This window comes from Paroedura picta, chromosome 2 (assembly GCF_049243985.1).
Source record: "Paroedura picta isolate Pp20150507F chromosome 2, Ppicta_v3.0, whole genome shotgun sequence".
Lineage (NCBI taxonomy): Eukaryota > Metazoa > Chordata > Lepidosauria > Squamata > Gekkonidae > Paroedura > Paroedura picta.
In genome coordinates, this window is record NC_135370.1 from 147,806,413 (window position 1) to 147,830,180 (window position 23,768).

The window sequence follows — 23,768 nt, forward strand, 5'->3', positions numbered from 1 at the left end:
GCCCACCCCACAGAGCCCCAAGCCCAGCCTTGCTCTGCCTCAGGTGACAGCGATCCGGCGGCGGATCTTCCCGGCCGGCCCCGCCCAGCCTCTTCCGGGCCTTCCCCTCCTTCCCGGCATCCTCGCCGCCCGGCAGAGGTCGGGCCTGCGTTTCCATTGGAGGGGGCCGGTCAGTAACGTCATCACTCGGCGACGCGCGGCACTGGAGGGTTCCGTGTGGCGGCGGCGGCGGCGGCTGGTGATTGCGCGAGTCGCTCCTGGCTGCTGCTGCTGCTGCTGCTGCGGGCCCGCCGGGAAGGGAGAGGCGCGGCCCAGAGTGTTCCCCCGCTCGCAGGAAGGGCTTCGGGCCTCACCGGCCCGCCGATGCGGAGCGATGGGCGAACTCCCGGAGTAGTCAGAGGGCCGCTGCCAGACTCCTCTTGCGAACGGATCGGGAAGGCGCTCGGCAGGCGAGTGGCACTGCGGGGTGGGGAGGCGGGGATGCATGCTTGTTTGCGAGGAAGCGTCATCGAATTCAGTGGAGAGCTGCTGGTGAGTAAGTGGGCGTGCAGAGTGATCCTGTGCCGCCTTCCCCTTGGACTCCTTGCAGGCTGCAGCTCACATGAACGCCCACTGGGTTGCATCCTTAAGATCCCACGAGAGCCGTGGCGGGGTTACGCTTGATGTCGTGCGGTCTGGGAGACTTCAGCTCAAATTCCCACTCAGGCAGGAAGTGTGCTGGGTGATAGGCCTCTCGTTCAGCCTTAACCTACCTCACAAGGTTGGTGATAGAATAGAATAAAATGGAGGAGAAAATAGCCATGGGCCTTTTATGGGCGCTCTGCCTGACTGCTCAGAATTGTTACAGTAAACGAGGGGAGGGAATTCCTTCGAAAAGGGCAAAATAAGAATATTCAGATGTGATCTGCTTCAGACTCCTATGCACAATTTACTTGCATTGAGCCAGTTGCGAGGGTTTGTTGTTGAATACCAAGTGATACCTGGAATGATTGGTGTTTATGTAGGTACCATGGAGTTGATCAACCCTTCAGCTCCTTCCAATTTGATGACATGCTCAGGATTTAAGAACTGTATTTTGCTTGTAAAGTGGCTCCACCTATGTATTTGAGTGGGTGTGTTGAACTCAGGTTGAATAAATGTGTGCTACTTAAATTATTTTGGAGATGTAGTTGGAGAAGGTGGACTGGAGGTTCCCCTGGCCTGCAGTGGGTTCTATCCTAAGGATATTTTGTCTCGTCCATTGATGTTGGGGTTCTGTTGCTAATCAGTTTCATTGACAAGCTCTGGGTCCTTTCTTGCTCTGGATGGCTGAGGTCATGATGACCTGCATTCTGTGTCAGCTTCAATTTGGTTAATCCACGAGAATGTTAAGACAAGCCCTGATGGGAAAGTTCCATAAGGCTACTCTTTTTGGCCAGTTAAATATTCTGACATGAAGGCAATAGTCCTTCCTTCTCACAATGTGTATTCAGTGGCAGCTGCTTCTAAACCTGGAGGCTCCATTGAACCATCATCATTATCAACAGTTGTCTGCCATGGATTTTATAGATCCAGTTTAAAGCCAACATCTCCACATCTGGATGTTGTCAGTTTATTCCTTTATTCTTTTTTCCTCTGAATTCTGCTGCAAGACAGTATCACTGGGGGGAGTCCCTCTTTTCATGAAATTGTTCTTTCTAGCCAGTTTATAATATGAATCATATCCATCTGTCTCTCACACACACCCTTTTTAGTTTAGAGAAAAATGCCCCCAGACATTTTCTTTCTAACAAATGTCCAGCTAATTGTTTTGTCAAAATATAATATAGTCATTGTCATAGCACAATATAAAGGCACTACACTATAATGCTGGTAATTGTATCTTGAATTCTTTTAAAAAGTATTTTTGCTGTGAATTTGCTATGTGGGAAGAAAACTGCTGCCAATCACTCGAGTCAACATTTTCATTTTCTGTGGCTAGCCACCAAAACCTCTCTCCTGGTTAGTCACTGCTAATTTAATTGAGACCCCTCCACATGTAGGGGAGGACAGTCTTGAGGCAGCCTTAATTTCACAGAGATAGGAGGCAAAGGAATACCGGTTAGGCGTTCCTAGGAGATTAGTGTGAGATAAGTGTGTATGACTTTAAGGTATCCTGGAATTCTGTTACATTTATTTATTGAGAATAAATCCCATTGGATTTACTTCTGATAAATATGTAGGATTGAGTTGTAATACAATACCCAGTTTCCTAAATATACAATAGCACCAAGTATTTATTTTTTTGTCCGATTAGATAAAGGGTGCAGATTGAGAATGTTTTTCAAGGGATTATGCTTTCCCATTTTTTTTGGCTAGACAGGCATTTGTTGTTGTTGTTGTTATTGATTTCGATAAATATGTAGGATTGAGTTATAATACAATAGCCAGTTTCCTAAATATGCAATAGCACCAAGTATTTATTTTTTGTCCGATTAGATAAAGGGCACAGATTGAGAATGTTTTTCAAAGGACTATGCTTTCCCATTTTTTTGTTAGACAGGTGTTTATTATTATTATTAGATTTATTCCCCGCCACTCTCTGACAGCTTGTGGCAGGTTACAACAACTGGGCAAAAATTCCCTAAAACCCCCCATTAAAATCCCAGAATAAAAACAAGCACAAATTAATCAACCACAAAAAGATACACAGCAGAAAAACAATGCCTCAAATCTCAGTTATCCCAACAGCTTAAGGAGGAGTGGGAGAGAGGCGGGTGCAGATGTTATTAGCAACTGTCACTTCCTGGAAGGGGGGCCATATAGATCACACTGTTAATAGCACTGGCTTATTCCGAATCTCAATCTGAAATCAAGCAAAGGTTTTTGGGACTGAACTTCATTTAAGTTCTGCTGCAAAATACTATCACTTTAAGACCAAGAAATAGCTGTCAGACTATTTATCTAGCTTATTGATTCCCAAATTCAGTCTAGATTTCACTCTGTTCTGTTTCAGTGTTCTTCCATCCACCTCCTTAAAAGGGAGGTACTGTGATGTATCCCTTCATGAACATTTATAACTTTATTACCTGAGAACTTTTTGGACATGTGCTGCTGCAGTTCCCCTTCTATGATGATCTTAGATATCTACTTATTATACTTATCCTCCAAAAACTCCATTGGAGATCGAGTGGATGGTATATCTCCTTTCTTCTAGCAGAGCTGGAACCTTGGATAGAGTTGCTAGAGTCTTATATTTGCTATTTTTATATGACTTACCATATGGTGGTATCTGTGTTCATATAATTATTCTGCTAATGTTTTATTCGGCTGATCTAGGACTATAATGAATGTTTGAGAGAGTGCTTGATGGAAGGTAAATTGTTTTGGGGAGATAAGGCTGTGTTGTTTTTGTTTTTATTACCTTTTATTTTATATTATTATATTTTACTTGTCTTGAGTCTAAGGAGAAAATGGGATGTCAGCATATTAAGTATATTATTATTGTTGTTGTTATTATTATTATTATTATTATTATTATTATTATTATTATTATTATTATTATTATTATTATTATTATTATTATTATTATTATTATTATATGCAGAAGGTGGGGGACATATCTGGAAAAGAATCCGTAATTTCACTGATTAGCTTTCAGTTCAGAGAAATGTGCAGCATAAGGAAATGTGCATCTCTTTTCTGATTCTTCTTTTTGGGTGTTTTCTTCCACAGAAAGCAGTTTTACAATAAAGGGTGCCCAGAACCAGCAAGCAGCTGCAGTTTTGAAGAAAGCAAAATGGATAAGAAAGCATTTGAGATGGTGCTTGATGAAATTAGAAAGGTAATTATGTTACTTAAGCAGATATGTTGTAAATGCAGCACAATATTTAAAGAAAGGGAAATCTAAATTAAAATCAGGAACAATGTGGAATGTACCTATGCCCAGTGGTCCCCAACCCGCGGCCCGGTGCCGGGCCGCGATGGCCTTGGCGCCGGGCCGCGGCTCCTTCTTCCCTCCCCCTCCCCGGAAGCGAGAAACTCACCAGGCCGCGAGCAAATCGGCCGCCAAAGCGGCCGATTAGCTCGTGGCCCGGCAAGCTTCTTATTTCGGGAGGGGAGGAAAGAGAAGCTTTCCGAGCCGCAAGCTAATCGGCCGCTTTAGCGACCGATTTGCTAGCGGCCGGAAGGGAGAGCCGCAGCCGCCGGCATGGCGGCGGCACACGCGCGGACTGCCACGCACGCGCATTTGCACCCCTGCTGGGCGCAAACGCACATGTGCGGCAGTCCGAGCATGCGCAGGCCGCCCTCTCCCCCTACTACACCGCAGCGGGCGAAAGCTTGCGGACCGCTGCCTATGCCCATTGCAGTGAAAAAAATGCATATTTTGAATTAAGTTATATGGAGAATGCAAGGCTATTAAACTCAGTTAACTCAGTTCCCTCAACTTCTAATTTTGTTGTGTAATATTTAAGCTGTAATTACCATAATTTGTCAGAAATGTGCTTTTTTAATAAAAGTGTGCATTTTTAACAAGTGTCATATATTTTCATACATCCCACCCATGCATCGATCTTCCACTGGTTAGATTCAGTGTACTGTCAGCAGAAGGTGCTGACAGTTGCAAATCTTTCCTGCATTCATTCCCTCCCCTCAACATTGCTTTCCAATCTTGGTGAAGTTTATTACTTGGCTCCCAGGCCTAGCATGAATGAATCACTGCATGGTTCAGGATGCTGCAGAAAGGCTCACTATTGCAGCCTGCTAACCTGCCAGTCTGCAAGGGTCTTGCAACCCTGAAGATAAACTTTCCCAGGGTTGGAAAGGATCATTGGGTGATGTGAGCATGAAACAGATGAGTAGTCTTTGCATCCCCAGTTCATTGGATCCAACCCAACATCTTTAGGATCAGGATGTAAGCCCATACTGAATTCAAGTGAGACTTACTCCACATATTGCTGCTGATGCCAGCCCTCATTCCTATTTAAAATGCTATGGCCCCTGATTGATATTTTGAATTGAGTTATAGGGAGAATGCTAGGCTGTTGAAACAATCAAGCATTGGGAAGCTGAAATACACCTATGCACCCTGAAATACTTCTATGTACCTTATAGTGTTGCAAAATGTTACATTCAGTCAGACTTTAACAATTTCTTTTTCAATGTTTTGTAGGCTGTGTTGATGGAGTACAAGTTAAAAGCCATTGAGTATGTACATGGATATTTTTCTAGTGAGCAGGTAATGTCTAGAAAGTATTATCTCATTCCACAGATTTATTCAGGGGTCCCTAATTGTTCTTCCATTCAATTAAGAATAGTGGGCTCCATTCGCCTGCCACAAAACACTACAGACAAATCTGAAATTGATTAATTTGATGTGATAAGTGTCTCCCCTCAGAAGCTACTAACAGGGATATTTGTGAGTCACTTTCTGCGCTCTATGATGTTAAGCAAATTACTGGCCTCATGGCACACACTCACACGGAGGGCAGAGGGGTTCATCCTTTTGTTCCACTTCTCAAGGCCATGGAAGGTACCTACCATCCACATTTGCTTTACCTTTATTCAGATTTCAATAACAATAGGCAAGTGTTAGCTCAAAAAGGGAATTTTCACATTCAGCAACAGTAAACCTCTAAATGCCAGTACTAGGCACTCCCATCGGAGAAGGTCTTGGACTCTGTGCCGTGTTGTTGAGCCTCCAGGGCAACTGGTCAGCTACTGTGTGAAACAAGGCACTGGGCTAGATGGACTACTGGTGTGATCCTGCAGGCCTCATGTTACACTGCATCCCTAATTTTAAAATACAGACCTTTTGAGGCTTCAGATTATATTGAAAAACTGATTTCTATAATTTTTTTTAATTATCTATGATGAGCAAGTTTTAAATTATAGCTAAAGTATTTCTCATATTCTTGAAGAATTCAGTAGTTACAGATATTTCACTTGCTGAACAGTGGGGAGTGTATATACGTGTGATGTATAGTAGGATTTCTTGTATTACAGATCGTTGAGTTGCTGAGATACTTCTCTTGGGCTGAACCACAATTAAAGGCAATGAAGGCATTACAACATGTAAGTTTTCACTGAAGCAATAGATTCACTGAATCAAATGTATTTCTTCTTCCTTTCCTTGGAGACGCATTTCCTGCATCTTTCTGATTGGTGGCTCATGACTAGTTTTGCACTCTGAATACAGCATGTGGTGTTTGCTGCCTTTGTGCTGTGATTAGCAACCTCACTCTGGTGGCAGTAGTTATTGTGTATACCACACAGCTGAAAAAGATGCAGTGGCTCATATTTCAGATGCTGCTGGAAGATTGCTGCCCAGACTTTTCTTGAAAATTTGGTTTCTAGAAATCATTTTCCCCCTCTGTGCTTACAAAGCTAATACTTTTAGTATTCAAATGGTTGTAGCTCTATTGTAAATTCCCTTGAATTTCTTCTTTTCTGTCTCTCATTTAAGTAGTACACCAGCTCTTGACTAATGTTTTAAGCCCCTCCCAGTTTTGAAAAGAGATGGCTATTGGTCCAACTCTTTCTCCCTTAAAGAGTGTGAGTCATTCTGGCATGCTTACTTCGGCCCTGATTCTGTCAGTGGTGCTTTTTGCCTTGTCACAACTTACATTTTACAGCATTTTTAGCTGATGGATGGCTGGGGTCTAAAGTGTCCTTTCTGCTTATGGTATGCCCTTCAAATTGTGGAAAAACTTTTGCCCATTCTCGCCCCCTTGTTGTTATTTCCCCCCCCCTCTTCGATTCACATGCTGTTCCTGGGAGTCCAGGAGGAGGACTATGACTTTGCAGGGAGTGGGTAGAAGGTTTATGCAGCGCAGTTCTACTTGCAGTGCATCAGATCTAATCAAAGTCTAAATAATTCACACTTCTTATTTTTCCCACACTTATTTTTGTTAGTATATATTTCTGGAGCTGAGCAGTCAGTCTAGCAGTGTCCTTTTGGTTGTTCCTTCTTTCTGTGGCCATTGGCACAGTTCCTTTCTGTGGAAAAATCTGTCTTGCCAGAGTGTAGGTAGTTGGGTTAGGTAGCTTTCATGTCCATTTCTGCCCTCTGATACTGTGACGTCTGGTCCAGTAAGCAGTTGATGCTGAAACATGCTGTGTGATCCAACTTTGTGCTGCCATGGGTTGAAATGTTTCCTCTGTGAGCCTGAAGCTGATTTATGGGATATGAAGGACTGAGGCAACTTGATTTTTTCTTTTGTTTCTAGAAAATGGTAGCTGTTTCTGCCTCAAAAGTGGTTAACATCCTCAACTGTTTCACATTTAGCAAAGACAAGCTTATTGCACTAGAATTGTTGGCTTCGTAAGTATCAGCTGTTGATTTGCTTTGCATGCCTGCTGTTAATGCTCGCTTAAATCTTGTTCGTGTTTTGTTTGATGATGGAAGCTTGTATGCTTAAACATGATTTAATCAATTGATGGGCTGTGACTATTTGGTGTTAAATATCTTGCATTTTACTCTCTGTTGTGTTACGTCATTTAGTTATGTTTTTCCTTCTAACATATAAAACCAAATGCATATGCTAAATCTCAATCGCATAGCAGCCTGTTAAAATGCACCTAGTGTTAATGAGGAGCACTCTTTCTAAATAATTTTTTAAAAAATTGCTTCTTCTTCATAGCAATATAGTTGATGCTCAGAATTACCGCCTTATTGAAGACCTCTTCAAAATTAGCCTGTCTGAGAAGAAGAGATGCAGGAGAATTCTTGAGCAGGTATCACTGCATGGCTTGTTGGTTGGAGACTGCTATATATCCATAGCATAGCTTGAGCCCCCTAAGCCCTTGTTAGGAGGTTAGACCACTTTTTCAGTCAGGAAAGAATGGAGAATCTGGGACTTCTCAGTCTAGAAGAAAGAAAGACAGCTAAGGAAAAACATGACAAAGGCTTGGAAAGTTATACATGGGTGGAGAAAGTGTATAGAGGGAGTATTTTCTTCCCATTCCATAATTAGAACTTGGGGGCACCAAGTGAAGTTGTGGGGAAATGAATTCCTGACAGATATAAGGAAACACTTCTTGACTCCACAAGTTATCAAAATGTAGAATTTGCTCCTACTGGAGGCAATGATAATCACCAGCACAGACAGTTCTAGAAAGGGGTTAAAGGCAGGTGAGGTCCACCAGTGACTACTAGCCTTGGTGACTGAACATAAATCTAGCTATAATTGTCCCATTCCCTGTATCTGCTGATTGTTGATGGGATTATTTCTTAGGAATTTGTTCTTGTACTATTCATGTCCCGTGAATTTTTACTGTAATTGTATTTTATCTAATAGTATTTTAAAGTTTAGGTGTATTTTATGGTATATTATTGTTTAATGTTTTATTGTAAACCACTCTGAGATGGCACAGGAGACAATTTAGAATAAACATGTGAAACGTAAAAGGCAGCAGACCTCTGAGTACCAGTGCTGGGTATCAGCAGAGGAAAACCTTGGCCTCTAGGGCAGTTGGTTGGCCACTCTGTCAAAAAGGATGCTGGACTAGATGGACCACTGATTGTACATTCCTATGGTAGGAACATGGTGATGAAATGCCTTAGACCTAATAATTCTCTTCAATATGGTTTGCTTTATTTTGCATTGAGGCACTCCTGCAACATATAAAAACAGAAGCTGAACTAAATTGTAGCTACATGTAAGTCCATGGGATGATTTGAGTGGCACTGGGGCAGTCCTTGGACTATGGTAGTGAAGGCAACAAGTTGAGTAGGGCTAGGGCAGTCCTAGTCCTCAGTGTAGTGTAGTGTCCTGCTTTATCAAAGCTGCCAGGGGAAAACTGGTGCTTAGTGCTGCAATGAAGGAGGAGATAGGCATCCGGAGGCTGCCTCCATAGATGCTGCAAGAATTAGGAAAGGCCAGGGTTGGAGAGAACAAATAGAGTTTGGGATGAAGGGGCTAAGGTAGGGGTTTTGGGCAAGAGAGCCCTGAATAAGAACAAGGTTGTGGTTAGAGCATGTGTTGAAGAGGCTTCTTGAACAGTATGGGAAGTGGGATTAGACAGGCTGCTGCCAGGACACCAGAATGTGTTGGGCTTGGAGGGAATTTCACAGCAGGTATTCAGGAGATTTTGATTGCATAAGCTGTATTGTGTAAAAGGTAGAACTGGGTTCCTAAAAGCTGTGAGGGTGTGGGAAGCAGGTGCGTTCAAAGAAAAGTTTATGAAGAATCTGGCACCTGAATTTTGCCATTCAATCTTTGTGAGCCTTGCCTGTTTATCAACAGACACTGAGATGTCGGAGGTCACTCTGGTTGGTGCTTGTTTTGTTCTTATATTTCAGGCTTCCAAAGGAGGTTGCAAAGCACCTCATGCTATGATATCTTCCTGCGGTATGATTCCTGGAAACCCTTATCCCAAGGGAAGGCCCAGCCGGATAAATGGTGTTTTTCCAGTATGCATTAATTAATTTTGTTGATGTTCAGTTTGGGGGGAGCTGCTGTGATATTAACCAATGGGCATTGTGTCTAGAAAGCTTTTACTTGTGTATTTGATCAGAGACTTCCAAGATATTTCTCAAGTTTTAATGATCTTTCTGAATAACAGAAACGGTTACTTGTTTGTAACAGATTGTCTGGTGTTTGTTTGCATACATAGTTATCTCTTTCCTGTTGTCTGTTCACCTCATTCTACACCTGATTCAACCTGACCAGTTCCCCTCAAAGTTAAATAAAACATTTTATTATTTTGACTACTCTTGTGTGCTATTATCAAGCCACAACACAAGGATTTTTCTTCCCTCAGTTCCCAAGGTTGGGTCAGCATATAACAATGTACATTCAAAATGATTGGGTGGGATATTCAAAAGAAAAAACACAGAAGAAAAAAGGGGCTGTTCAGCCAAAAAGAAGATAAAAGGAAATCCTGTGAGGGAGGGTGAAATCATCATAAATGTGAACAGTAAGCTGGCTTAAGACATGACATACCATAAACAATGTGGAAAATGGATTACAACTGTAAAATACAGTTTGAAAAAAGTAAGCTGATATGAAGAATAAGCCTCCCTTATAAAAGTACTCTCCTGAACTATTCCATTATGCTGCAGTTCTAATCATTGTATTAAAAGAGCCCCCTGAACATATGATTTGCACCTTTTGTGGAAAGAAAGAAGTGTGGGGGCCTTTCTGGCCTCAGGCAAATAGTTGCACAAGGTGGAAGCCACAACGGGGAAGGCACAAGTTGCCAGCCTCTCCCATTTGCAGGGTGTCACCATCCGTAGTTTTTGCTCTTTGCCAGAGCATAGAAGTACAAGGTCAATTGGTTGCATTTGGTCAAATGTGCTGTAGCAGCCACCTTAAAGAGACCAAGGGCCTGCCTCTACCCCTCCCCCCCCCCAAAAAAAAGAACTGTTGTTTAGGTTGCTTACTGCACCCAGCTATTAAAACAAGGGACAGGCCTTTCATTTCCGTGTATGGGATGTTTATGCTTTTCACAATGCATAGAATTAATTGCCTAGTTGTGGATTCATTGTCTGTTCTAGGGGTCACCGATCAAAAAGGAGAATGAGGAGTATACAAATGAAGGCAAAGGAATCGCAGCCCGTATTCTTGGCCCATCCAAACCAGTATGTCTTCGTAATTATCTTTTCAAAAAGATGCTATTCATGCTTTTGGGAATAAAATGCAATTTGTTGTAGCAGAGAACTAGCATTAGAGTGAAAAGAGCAATAATGGGTTGCATCCTGTTATTTGTAGGTGCACAGATCACTGGATCCCCCCCACACACACACACGCACACACCACATCCTCTACTCCCATCCCATAAAAGCTTTGTTCCAGGGTTGAGGGGCATATGTGCAGTAATAGTTGCATCAGTTGGGTATCTATAGCGGGCAGAAGGAGAAGGATGAAATTGCTCCTTTCTTTCCCTCCCATGAGCAGAGGTCAGTTCACTCAAGCTACAAAAAGGGTGTTCTTGTTCCTTTCCCCATCCCAACACAGCAGCCCAATTGGTGATGTTACTCTAATGGCTAAGGGACTTGCATGAATTAAGCATTCCTGGGAACAGAAATGGCTCTTGGAGGGGGAAGAGGAAAAATCCCAGACTGTCACTGCTTTCTGCTAGTGGTTTCTAAGATCCAAGCTGCTGATGTTTGTGAAGCACTTGGGTGGGATACCGTAATTAAATCTGAGGAAATAATATTTTTAAATGGTCCTGAGGAAGATAACAAGCCCACCAGGATGGGATGGGAAGGTTAGAGGTGATTTTCAATATCCAGGGAGGGCTTGTTATGTCAAAGATGTGAAACTTGGTAGGTAACACACTGCTCACTATGATTGGGTGAAAGCTTCCTTCATCTGTTCTTCAGTAATGAAAATTAGTACAAAGCTGCTGTTGTCTACTGTGGAAGGTATATGTTGCAATTGCGTCGATATTTTTAATGTACAAGGGCTTGGGTTTGCTTAAATATGATCCTTCTTCCTTAGGCTCCAGCAACATACAATCCGCACAAGCCTGTTCCTTACCCTATCCCTCCTTGCCGACCTCATGCAACCATTGCACCAAGTAAGCTGAGGATTTTCTGCTGTTATTTGTCCTCTTACAATATTTCTACTGTGGAAGAAATTTACAACCCGGATATGTGATAGCCTTAGTTGTATTTTTGTGCGTCATAGAGACTTACAGTCTCTGATTATTTTGATCTTTGTGCATGATATCCGTAGCTCTTCTCTTTGAGTCTTTCTTCCATGGTATCCTGCACAGAGCTGAAAGATCGTCCTGCGTCACACTGAACGTGTTGAATCAGAGTACTGATGTAATGTCGACAGTCTTGAGAGCCAGCTTGGTGTAGTGGTTAGGAGCGCAGACTTCTAATCTGGCGAACCGGGTTTGATTCTGTGCTCTCCCACATGCATCCAGCTGGGTGACCTTGGGCTTGCCACAGCACTGATGAAGCTGTTCTGACCAAGCAATAATATCAGGGCTTTCTCAGCCTCACCTACTTCACAGGTTGTCTGTTGTGGGGACAGGAAAGGGGAGGTGATTGTAAGCCACTTTGAGACTTCTTTGGGTAGAGAAAAGCTGCATATAAGAACCAATTCTTCTTCTCTCCCAGAGCTCTTCAACAAAGTTTATTCATTCTCCATGAGTAATTCAGATTTTAACTTGGAGGAATTCTTTAGGAGCATTTTGAAGTTGAAGACTGTTTCCATTCAGAAACAAAGTGACAGACCTTTGAAATGTGTAGTATTGGCACCATAGGTCAGGGAGACTGAAGGCTCTGAGAAGAGCAAAAATCACACCCTGCGAGGCAAGCAAAGCCAGCACAGTGTAGTGATTGGAGTCCTGTATTAGGAAGATCCGGAAGACCCATGTTTGAATCCCCCTTCTGCCATAGGATAGGTCAACTGGGTGATCTTGAACTAGTCAGTTCTTATTGTAGCCTAACTTTCTTCAGAGGATGGTGGTTGTGAAGATGAAAAGAACGAAAGGATAATAATTTTATAAGCAACTTTGGGTTCCCGTTAGGAGGAAAGTGGGTTATAATTAGCCAAATAAATAAGTACTAAAACTCTGTCCTGGCACTTCTAGTTTATATTCAGCTGAAATTCCACACCCTTAGAAGGCTATGAGGTTTAGGCATTTTTCTTTTATGTTTTTTAAAAGGTGAAACTAAAAGCTCAGGAGGCTGTGAAGGCCTACAAATTCCATACCAGAGGCAATATTCTGCCTGTTGGCCTATTGTTGGCATACTGTTATAGTTGTACTAACTCCTTGATGTAGATAATGGATCTGTCACCCAGGGATTTGTCTGGGTGACAGTATTGAAGAATTGCCATTTATTGTCACTTTCCCCCTCCTTTACCAGGTGCTTTCAACAATGCTGGTCTTGTTCCGCTTGCCAATGTCATAGCCCCTGGTTTGCCAGCTCCACCACCCTACGCTCCTAGCCATGTAGGAACAGGTAAAGCAGGTATCCTATTCATGACCTTGGTTATGCTTCAGAGGAACCAAGGGGAGGGGGAGGAGCTGTGCACATGGCTTAGGGCACAAGCCTTTTGCAAGCTCCTTCCTCCAGCAATGGAAACAGCTCTATCTGAGGACTACTGCTGTGGTTTCACAGCAGGAAGGAAGAAGTTTGTCCCAGGCTGGGCTTGAGTGTTGGCTTATATCAAGAGATGCCAAAAATACTGAGGGAACAATGTGAGGGGAGGTGCCTCACACGGGGAAGAGTAGGGAGAGGTGAAGGGCACTCTTCCACACAGCACTAAAATAGCTAAAGCTTAAACCATAGGATAGGGGTGTCCTGCTGTAGTGCATCCTGGATGTCAATGTCTTCTACAGCGATAGGAAATCACTTCTCATGCAGGCACTGTTAGGGCTGCTCTCTACCCACTGAATTAATGAGACCACAGTCCCCTGACCAGTTTACCTTGGGTTGTGCAGGGATCATGAGAAAAGGCCATTTCTTATCCGCATTGGTAGTAAAGATTGGCATTACACTTGTTTCCAGTAAATAAATGTAAAACCATGAATTATGTTCTTTATGTAGAAAATGAAGAGCTTTCCAGTCAGGCAAAATCTTCCCAAAGCCAAGGTAAGCTGTACATCTATCAAACCAAGTTATGATAAATTAAAATAACTTATCTTTTTAAAAAGCCTACATTGATCATTCTGTTGAATGCTGCTTTAGAAAGTGTCCATTTATATTTTAATAGCAGCAATTATAAGGTAAGTTGAAATTAACAAGGGCTTAGAATTTTTTTTCAGTGATGAGTCCCACCCAGCAATATATATTGTAGGCTTGTCCACTTAGGGATGTGATGCATCATTTAAAAACAGCTTGTGTTCTGCTGCTTTGGTGAATACATTATAGTGGTATAAATCACACACACAGAAAAGTTCATATAAATGATGGTTAAATCATTCTCACCAGATAATGGCAAGAAGTGTAAAAAGCTAATTAACCTCATGACGCTTCTATATAAGATTCAGTATGGGTTATGCTCTTTTCCCTTTTAGCATTCAGAATTAAGAAAAAAACAGTATAAATGGGAAAGATTAAGGTGGGTAGACATGTTGGTCTGAAGCAGACTTGGACTTGAGACTTTTAATAATAAATTGGGAAACATTGGTGACTCCCATGGATAGTTGTTCAGGAACAGTTGCAAAAATAACCTGTTTTCTGTCACTAGTGATCAAACTAGTTGAAGTTCGGCTCTGTGATTTAGCCATTTTAAGAGTTACTTCTCCCAGGTTAAATGACCAGTTCCTTACTTCTTTGCCCTCTATGCGTCCTGAAGTATCAGTGTTTTCTTGTCTTATTGAAATCTCCATGCTTGCCAAGGAGGTTTTGTGTGCCAGTTGAAGCTGATTCAGTTTTTTTATTGTATTCTAGAGAATTTGGCAGCTGGAATTATATTTGTGTATTTGTTACATTCGTCATAATAAAATACACAAATTCTAACTTTATAAAATCTAGCAGAAAAGAGCACCGTTTACAGATCCCACTTAGGTGCGAGCTATAGGCTCTGACAACAGTGCTGTATTGGCACAGTTGCTTACAGTTGGCCCAGTGCAGAAGATTCAGTGGTGGCTCTCAGTTAACTGTGATTAACAATTTGGCAGCTACCAACAGAAATAAATCCTTTACCACAGTCCCCTCCCTCTTTGTCCTATCCTCCCATGTATCCAAATTAAGGGATTGGCTTCAATCTGTGCTGTTTTAGCCCTGAATGATAGGAAGAGGGGGCAGTGTCTATCCTTGCTGGGAAACTGCCTCGAACCGAAGGTTCCCTAGAAAATTCCCCGGCAACCAGCCACTGCCACTCAAAACCTCCTGAGAATACCAGACTGACCTGCTGAGAAGATATCCTTTTGGCATAGTACCAGAGCCCTAGCAAAGTGACAGGGTAGATACTCTAAAAAGTATCTGATAACCACCTGTGTAGTGCCCATGCAGTCTAACTCACGGGGAAGCAATTAGGTGAAATATCTTTATTAAAAGGTTTATTATAAAAGAATACAAAAATAGGGAAAAGGTGATTGGATACAAAATGGGATTGAAAAGGGGCAAATCAAAATATAAAGATAAGGGACACTGCAGCACAGAGGTTCAAATAAAAAGGAATGCAGTTGAACTAACCTAAACACGTTACCTAGTCTCAAAGCATTTGCAGAGTTCTTTGCAGTAACAAGATGTTGGAGGAGTCCCCCTGCCTCCTGTAAACCCAGTTTCTTCTGAAGACAAGGGAAGATCTCAAATGTCCAGATAAGCCAGATTATTTTAAGAATGATGAGCTGATTTAGCAAATGTCCCACAAAGTTCAGTCTCTGAATTCCTACCAATCAGTAACATATAAAATATAGTCCCACTCTGATCAAGTTTCTGGTTATGGCTCTGAACTTCCAGGACAAATAAGTGGTCTGGCCCAAACCAGATTATCATTTGTCCAAAAGGGATTAATGCTGTCAAATTAACTTTGTCCGAATGGTAGAATATGGAATGAGAATGTCATTCTACTATAAATAATTCAAGGGTCCAAGATCCCAGTCATTAATGTGGCAGTCTTGCCCTAGTAAGATTTTAGGCTTTCGGTCACATATCCTTAATCCAGTGGGGGAGTCTGTGTCCCTGAAGCATTCTTCCAAGTAGTTAAATGCAGTTAACTGGGAGCTGATGTTTGTCTGCCCGTTCTTTTAAAAGAAGAAACAATAAGATTTATCCCACTGGGCCATAATAGATTTTTACTAGCACTTAACAGGTCACCACACCTTCCCCCTGTGAAGGCAGTTGGGCTCCATTGTGGGCCATGTAAATGTTTGAAGAAGGGATCAGAACAGCATTTCTCATTTCTTGTGTGGGTTGAGGAATGACACTCAATTCCCACCCTCTGGGGAAAAAAGTTTCTTCATTGCATCTCAGAAGCTTCCAATGGGGAGATTTCCCATGGGAGATCGGGGTTAGAATGCTTTCCCTAAACCCAGAGGATGCCTGAGGGTCAGTGTTCCAATCCTCTCTCCCCCATTTCTCACAGTTCCTCTTCTGGGAAGTGGTGAGCAGTTTTAGGGGTGGGGTCAGAATGCCTCCATGCTAGTATCTCCCTCTCCAGCCTCACAGAGAGGCAGAACACCACTCTGCCAAGTAACATGTTGTGTGACCATTGTTTACACTACTGTGCTTACTTTGCATACATGTTCAATTTGTATGCTACTTTGGACCTAATATTTACGGGTACACATAAACTAGGAGATGCAGAAAGAGAAATGAAGGAATGGCTAGTGGAAATCAGTACCTGAAGTCAGAGGAAAGACAGCTCAATGAACACATCACAAGCATCACTTTGCCTGAACTCTGATTCTCTGGGCTCTGCCTGTATTTTTTCAATCATAATCCTAACATTGAGGGGGGGGTCTGCTTCATAAACTAAAGGATTATAAGGATTGTCCCTGGAGCGAAGCGAGTGTACAAGGGTAGGAACGATAATTGAATAGCTTATGTGGGTGCCTTTTTTTTCTTACATGACTTTGTAGGTATGTAGATAATATCAGTTATGGACTTTGAGGGGGAAAACAAATGTTGCTTGTTCCATATTTTGAACAGTTCAAACAGTAACTGAACTGCTGGTCATGTCTCACTCTTGCATACCATTTTATTTTATTTTTGGTAAATTGTGGTGCGCTCTTTTCTTTTGCTCCTGTGCCTATGAGTTGCTGCGTGAATTGTGTTAGAATGCATTCGTGTTGAATACAAGCATTTCCACTGGTTTCCAAGAATTCTTACTGGTTTTGTTTCTTTCCAGCTTTTGCTACACAAACGAATCATCTCTTTACACCTCATGGTTCTAACCCTGCTGCTACTTCAGCCCCTCCCCTGTCATCTGTAAAGGCCATAAGCCAGTCATCGACACTCGCCGCATCGCCAGCCGTCCCGGGGATAAGCATGTCCACCCCTGTTCTTCCCGTCTTCCCTGGGCAGGTCATCTCCTCCGTCCATGCACCTCAGCCATCGTCGACTCCTACCCCCACTGTAGTCAAATCCCATTCCTTGCCTACTGTTCCTACCACCTCCACTCATTGTGCCACCTCTGCTCCCCTCCCTGCCACTTTCTCAGGGCAGCCTGCTGCAGCCGCCCCTCAAGGGCAATGTGCCACTCCTGCACCTAATGAAGCTTTTGCGTCTGCCTCGGCACCCTTTGCCAGCCTGCCTTTTCCCGCAGCGTCTGTCGCTGCCTCTGCCAGTAACTCCAATTCATTGTCTTCTTCTTTCCCTGGCCTGCCTTTGTCCTTGACTCCCACGCCGCAGGGGATAGCTAGTCCCCTTCCCTCTGCCCTTGCTGGTTCTCCTGCCACTAGCCTCCCCTGCCCTCTGAACTTGCCAAACCCTCTTCTGTCGGTCTTAAAGGGGTTCCTGTCAGTAAATGACAGTTCTGTAATGAACTCGACATCTTTGCCCTCTGCCATGACAGCTGAGCTTGCTTCTTTATCCAGTCTCACAAGCCAGAGCTCTGAAGCTTCCTCTTCATCCAGTAACAAATGTTACACTCCAGCTGCTACTTCTGCCCTTCAGCATCCTTCTGCCCCGGGACTGCCCATTTTCCCTGGGCTCTCATCCCAGCCTGCAGTTAGCAACAGTGCAATCCCACCGGCATTACCAGCCCCATCTCCACTGGCCACGTTGCCATCCTCCATTATTCCAGTCAGTGGCGCCTCCTCGGTTGCTCTTTCTCATAGTACCAGCCCCGGTAATCCTGAACAGCATGCTTCATCCACCCCGACCCTCCCAGCTATGGTCAAAACCGAACCCAGCAGCCCTACTCTTTCAGGTTTCAAAGGCCCTTTGCATGCCACTGGGCCTGCTCTCAGCACTTCTGGCTTATCGGCAACACTTGGGCATGCGTATACCTCCACGAGTTCTTTGCCAGTCAGCCTCCCCGGTTCCCTAAACCCAGCACTCTCCAGCCTGTCCTCTTTGAGTGCTCCTCTCAACAGTTCTCCTTCCATCGCTCCCCACGGCTCATCTGCTCCAATAGCTCCTGTATATAACGCGCTCCCACCTTTTACTTCGCTGACCAATAGCTTTGCCTTTCCTGGCAAACCAGCACTTACCCCGACGGGATCTCTGCTGCCTCTTCCTCCCACAACTTCATCGGCCATCTCTGCGCCTCATGCCAGCTCCACCAACACCGTCCTTCCGACGCTCATTGCTTCAGCGGCTGCTCCGGCACCACCGTTCTCCCTTAACCTCTGCAGCGCTGTCCCTTCCCTGTTTTCTGTGCCTCAGGTCCCCCTAGGCTCATGCAGCTCATCCTTCCCCCCTTTCCCTGTCTCTAACACTCCCTCTGTCACTCCTGCTCTCCCTTCTTTCCCTGGGCTCCAGGCATCTTCTACAGTAGCAGCAGTCGCCCCGCTGCCGGCAGCTGCCACAGCCCCAGCGCCAGCTCCAGTGCTGCCAGGGTTTGCCTCGGCCTTTAGCTCAAACTTCAACTCCGCCCTCGTGGCCCAGGCTGGGTATGTTGTTACTTCCGAGATCAGTCTCTTTGGCAGATTTTTTTAATCGTTTACACGGGAGTATGGTTTCTAAGCACAGTGACAAAGTTCAGGTCATTATTTTCAGTACCCCAGTAGTTCTTTGGCCACATTCAGAGAAGCATAGCTTGTAAATTGTTGAATTCCTTATGATCTGTCCTGGAGGGTGGGGTCTTTGGGCAGAGTTGTAGTGAATGTTGTAGTGTTGGGCAGAATGTAGTGAATTTCCATATTCTGGGTCTTCAATTACAGTTGGATTTTGAGCAACCAGAAATATGAACTGCCAGCAATAGTATTTTCACTTTTCTGTTGTCTGAAGTGTTGTGGTTAGAGTGTCCAACAAGATGTAGGAGATCCAGGTTGTAATCCCTCCCCACCCCGCCATGGACACTCATTGGGCGACCTTGGAGCGCAGTCATGGTAATCAGTCCCGCCTGCCTCTTAGGGTCATTGTGAGGATAAGATAGAGAGGGAAATGACATGCACAGTTTTGGGTCCCCATGGGGAGAAAAATTGGGTATAAATTAAGCATCAAATCTTGGAAACAGAATTTCTATGTTTTAAAAAGTCCCCTAATGCAGGGGCAGTCAACCTGTGGTCCTCCAGATGTCCATGGACTACAATTCCCATGAGCCCCTGCCAGCATTTGCCACAGGTTGACTACCCCTGCCCTAATGGATCTGAGCTGAGTACAAACATAAATGTATGGTATCTAAGCTATACAGCCATAGCTTGAGATATAGTCCCTTTCAGATCTTTAGAGTTTTTGTATGTAAAATATTACTAGGTCAACAGTGTTGAATATGTTCTATATCTGTTTGTTCCAGCCTGACTTCTGGGCTTCAAGCCCCTGGAAATACAGTTTTCCCAGGACTCCTCTCTCTTCCCGGCATCCCTGGACTTGCCCAGAGTGCCGCACAGTCTTCCCTGCAGGAGCTGCAGCACACTGCCGCTGCACAGTCAGCATTGCTACAGGTAAATGGGCTGACCATTTTTAAATGAAAGGATGTCACAGAAGAGTTGGGGATCTGGGGGAATTATTTATTTTATTTATTCCTTGGGTTTCTAGGCTGCCCCTCTCCAGTCTGGTCTCTGGGTGGCTTACAACAATAATAATCTTGTACAACAAAATGTTTGAAATCTTAAAATTCAACTAAAATACAGTCACGCCATCAGTTAAACCATCTCCTGGGCCTGATGTTAAAGTTGTTCAAGATAGAATAATTGGCCCAGCTTTGGTAGCAGGAGAATGGCTCAGGCAGAAGCAAGGGGGGGGGGCTTTTAGATGGTAGGAGTGCAACCTGGGCCTCAACCAAATGCCTGGTGGAAGAGCACCATTTTGCAGGCCCTTTGGAACTTTGAATTTATTTTTTTATTTATTATTGAACTTTTATACCATCACTTCCAGACTAGTCGGCTTGTGGCGGTTCACAATATAATAATAAATACACTAAAACCCATATGACGATAAACCCTACCAACTTGCCGATGACTACAAAATACAATACAACAATAAAACAGCATACCATAGATGGTGGTTAGACCCTACTCCTCAACTTATCTATTCCTAGTTGTGCTAACAGATGTAAATCGAGGGGGGGTCCATAAGGGCCTGGATCTCTGTTGGCACCTCGTTCTACCTTTTCCGCCCTGGCTCTGGTTGATGCCAGCTGCACTTTTCTGGACCAGGGACAACCAACATGTTGGCATTTGCCTCTTCGGGGGGCATACAGAGAGACACACTCCCTCAGGTGTGCAGGTCCCAGGCTGTGTAAGGCCTTAAAGGTTAAAACCAACACCTTAAACCTCATTGGGAATTCAACTGGCAGCTTGTGCAGCTGCTGGAGAACAGGTTTTATATGAGCTCTATATGAGGTCCTCATAAGGACCCGAGCAGCTGCATTTTGAACCAGCTGTAGTTTTCGGGTCTGGGATAAGGGAAGGCCCACATAGAGTGAGCTGTGGCTAGATGTTCTGGGGCCAGTTAGGGCACTAGTTGTTTATCCTGACGTAGATGGGAAAATGCCAGGTAAGCTACTCTGGTGACCTGCGCCTCCATGGATAAGGAGAGGAAAGGGAAGGTGATTGTAAGCTGCTTTGAGACTCCTTCAGGTAGAGAAAAGTGGCATATAAGAACCAACTCTTCTTCTGTTTCAACAGAACTTTGCTGTCTTGTACTCCCATTTCACTGTCACTCTCTGTAGTATTATTTGTTAATTTCATTTTAGATCTGTGGTTACAGTATTTTGGTTTATTTGTGTGTGTTTTCTTAAAAGGCCCACTCAGCTTCTGCTCTAGAAAACTATACATCTCAGCCTGACGGCTTTACTACATACCCACCAGCATCTGGAACACCAGGAGCACCTTTTACATTGCAAGCGAGTCTGCCCCAGAGTGGATGGCAATAAACAACTTCAGTTTCTCTTGCAGAGAGAGTCCTTTCTGAAGAATGTTGTGGTAGCTTTGTAAAGCCACTGATGATGCTCCCATTGAAGGCTTTGGAAAATATTTATTCCAGTGTGTAGCACTGAAGAGGAAGAGAGTGAGGATTCTAAGAAGCTGTTTCTGACTCTACAGGAGACAAACTACTTCACTTTTTTATCAATTAAAAAGCACTGAGTGTCCCTAATTCCATTTTTAGCTAGTAAACGTTGAGGGTACTTGGATCTACATGATCCTGCCTAGGGGTCATTTTTAAAAAAAATGGTTTGAGGTAAGAAGTGTTACATGAAAAAGCAAGTATAAATCAGAGGCTGCTGGAATGTCAGAAGTTCTTTCTCCCCAACTCATGTTACATATCAGATGCATAGATCTTTTTTCCATGCTATAGAAACTAATACTTTATATCAAATGCAGGTCTTTTTAGAGTCAATTCCAAATCCCTGCCTTTCATTTTTTTAAGTGTTCTGCATGGCCTTTCCAATTCATGTTTGCACATCTGTTTTGAAATGCTATAAAATGCTATAATATGTACCAAATTGCCCATATTCTTTACCAGAACGTGTTTCCAATCATTCATCAATAAATGAGAGCCAGCTTGGCATAGTTATTTAGGGGTGCAGACTTCTAATCTGGTGAGCCGGGTTTGATTCCGCAGTCCCCCACATACAACCAGCTGGGTGACCTTGGGCTTGCCACAGCACTGATAAAGTGGTTCTGATGAAGCAGTAATATCAGCCTCACCTACCTCACAGGATGTCTGTTGTGAGGAGAGGAAAGCGAAGGAGATTATAAACTGCTTTGAGACTCCTTTGTGTAGAGAAAAACGGCATATAAGAACCAACTCTTCTTTTAACCTCCAAGGGTTCCAGGAGCCCTGCTTTAGGAAACTTGAGAATTAGCTTATTTTTTAAAAATTATTCTTTTTGTGAGACTTAGACTTCAGTGCACAATTACTGTAGCTCATTTGGACTTGTATCTACACTTCTTGGTTTGTTTTATGAGTAAAATGTAATTTTGTGCCTCCTATAGTAAAGCATTGCTAGATGCTCCAGTGCATCAAATGCATCACTTTGGACACTGCCTAACATGTCAAAGACCTGCTGATTTGTGAACAAAGTAGTCATTTTTTCTTAAATGAGAAAAACTGCACTAATGTATCATGCTGTATTGTAGTCATATAAGAATGAATTCCATTGCTTAAAAAATATGCATCTTTCAAAGAGGTTTTAGATGCATATGTAACCCTTTTAAAATGACTCCTCCACCTCATGCACCTACACTGTGCAAGTGGCTGGCACTAAATCATCCCCTGCTTCCAGACTGCAGATGCCAGCAGTACACTCACAAGGATTTTAAAGACAGATGGCTCACTTGAAGTAGGAATTATGCAAGACAAGATATGGATGATGCTCTTGTTATGTTAATGAAGTGCTCTATACTGTTTTAGTATATGTAGTAACAAATAGAAAAATCCCTACTCTCTCTCTTAAAGTCTTGATCATGTTGTAGATCTACAATAGTGATATACTTGATTTTTTAAAATGTGAATTGAGAGAAAAAGCTGAGCTTGATGCCTTTTGTTCCTGTAAAGATGGGAGTGTACTAGATAGGGTTGTTCTAGAAGCTTCCATAAGTTGAAAAGGCATGAAGAACACTAATGTGTATATATCTGTATTTTTATAAAAGTTTTTTTAAATAAAATGTGTAGGGGTGACACACATGTTTCTAAAGTAGACTGGAATAAACAATCCTTACAAAATTGTTTTGTCTCTCATTGATAAGGTGAAGGGAATGAAAGAGAGCATATTGGTGCTTTTTTGAGTAGCAGGATCTTTGTAAAAATACTAAAAGACTGAAGGGTTTTCACATTACAGATCTAAAACAGATGTTACTTGTTGGCCTGATTCTGAATAAAGTGATACAAGGATAGGGGGGGGGGGGTCATGTAGCAAATTTTCTTTTATGAACCATTTCTGAAGTGCTATTGTCATTTTAAACTATACTACTTCCCCCCCCCTTTTTTCACTACCCAGTTTTCCTCTGAGTTTCGGGGGGGGGGGTTAACATTCTAAATTGCATGCTATAGTGCTAAACCAGAATAGCACTCCAATATAGCCCTCCATTGAGATGCCTTGTCTCAATTTACTCTACTGAGTGTTATATTGCTGAAGTGCCATATATACTGATTTAGTATATAGCACTCAACTTAGAATGTTCCCAAAAAAAGTCCACTGAAGGTTGCAAGGTGAAAAAGATCATTTGCAGAGAGGAATGGTCTATAACTCTTAATAATAAAAGGACAGAGGGGAAATGGCATTGTAGGATGTTTATGGATGTTTAAAATAGCATCCCATAATGACTCAACATGATCAAAGCCGGTACAGGGATGAACCAACTAAAAGAAGCAGTCAGAGATGGGCGCATTGTGAAGACTTTCCTATAGAATAGCCGAGGGTCAGACACAAGTGAATGGATAGCAGCAGCAGCCAGTTACTAAAACAGAGTACAAAGTCAGTTTGAAAATGGCCTAAGACTCAGATTCAAAGAGGCAAATGTTCATCTAATGCAGTGGTCCTCAACCTTTTTATCACTGGGGACTGGTCAACACTTGGGCCCGGGGGGGGGGGGAGTAGTCTTTTGCAGAGGGACGTCACCACCACCGCCTGAGCCCCTGCTCCACTTGCTTTCCTGCGGGCAACCCTGCCAGCAGCAGCTGCACAGTACCACGCCGAGGGGGAGCCCCAGCCATGGTGGCTGCTGGAGAGTACCAAAGGTGAGCCAGCAGCAGAGTGGCAGAGCAGCTCCGGAGGTAGCAGCCAGGGAGGAGGAGGAGCCGTGGCCCGGTCCCGACTGATCTACGGACTGGCACCGGTCTCCGG

The 23,768-nt window shown here is 43.3% G+C and overlaps 1 protein-coding gene across 4 annotated transcripts; it reads left to right on the plus strand.

Moving 5' to 3' along the window:
- The first annotated feature begins 191 nt into the window (after window positions 1-191).
- On the plus strand, window positions 192-22,650 carry PROSER1 (proline and serine rich 1). Of its 4 annotated transcripts, none has more exons than XM_077323166.1 (14): window positions 192-449; window positions 3,694-3,802; window positions 5,132-5,197; window positions 5,965-6,033; window positions 7,188-7,282; window positions 7,602-7,695; window positions 9,263-9,373; window positions 10,460-10,543; window positions 11,406-11,484; window positions 12,788-12,883; window positions 13,472-13,516; window positions 16,722-18,429; window positions 19,275-19,422; window positions 20,724-22,650. In XM_077323166.1, exons 1-14 carry the CDS (start codon window positions 364-366, stop codon window positions 20,853-20,855), a joined length of 2,922 nt encoding a protein of 973 aa, XP_077179281.1. In that variant the 5' UTR covers window positions 192-363; the 3' UTR covers window positions 20,856-22,650. The 4 variants fall into 4 exon arrangements, with proteins under 4 accessions (XP_077179281.1, XP_077179284.1, XP_077179283.1 ...); XM_077323169.1 differs by having other exon boundaries at window positions 197-449; window positions 12,788-12,892; XM_077323168.1 differs by lacking the exon at window positions 192-449 and adding an exon at window positions 508-531 and having other exon boundaries at window positions 12,788-12,892.
- Window positions 22,651-23,768: the final 1,118 nt, after the last annotated feature.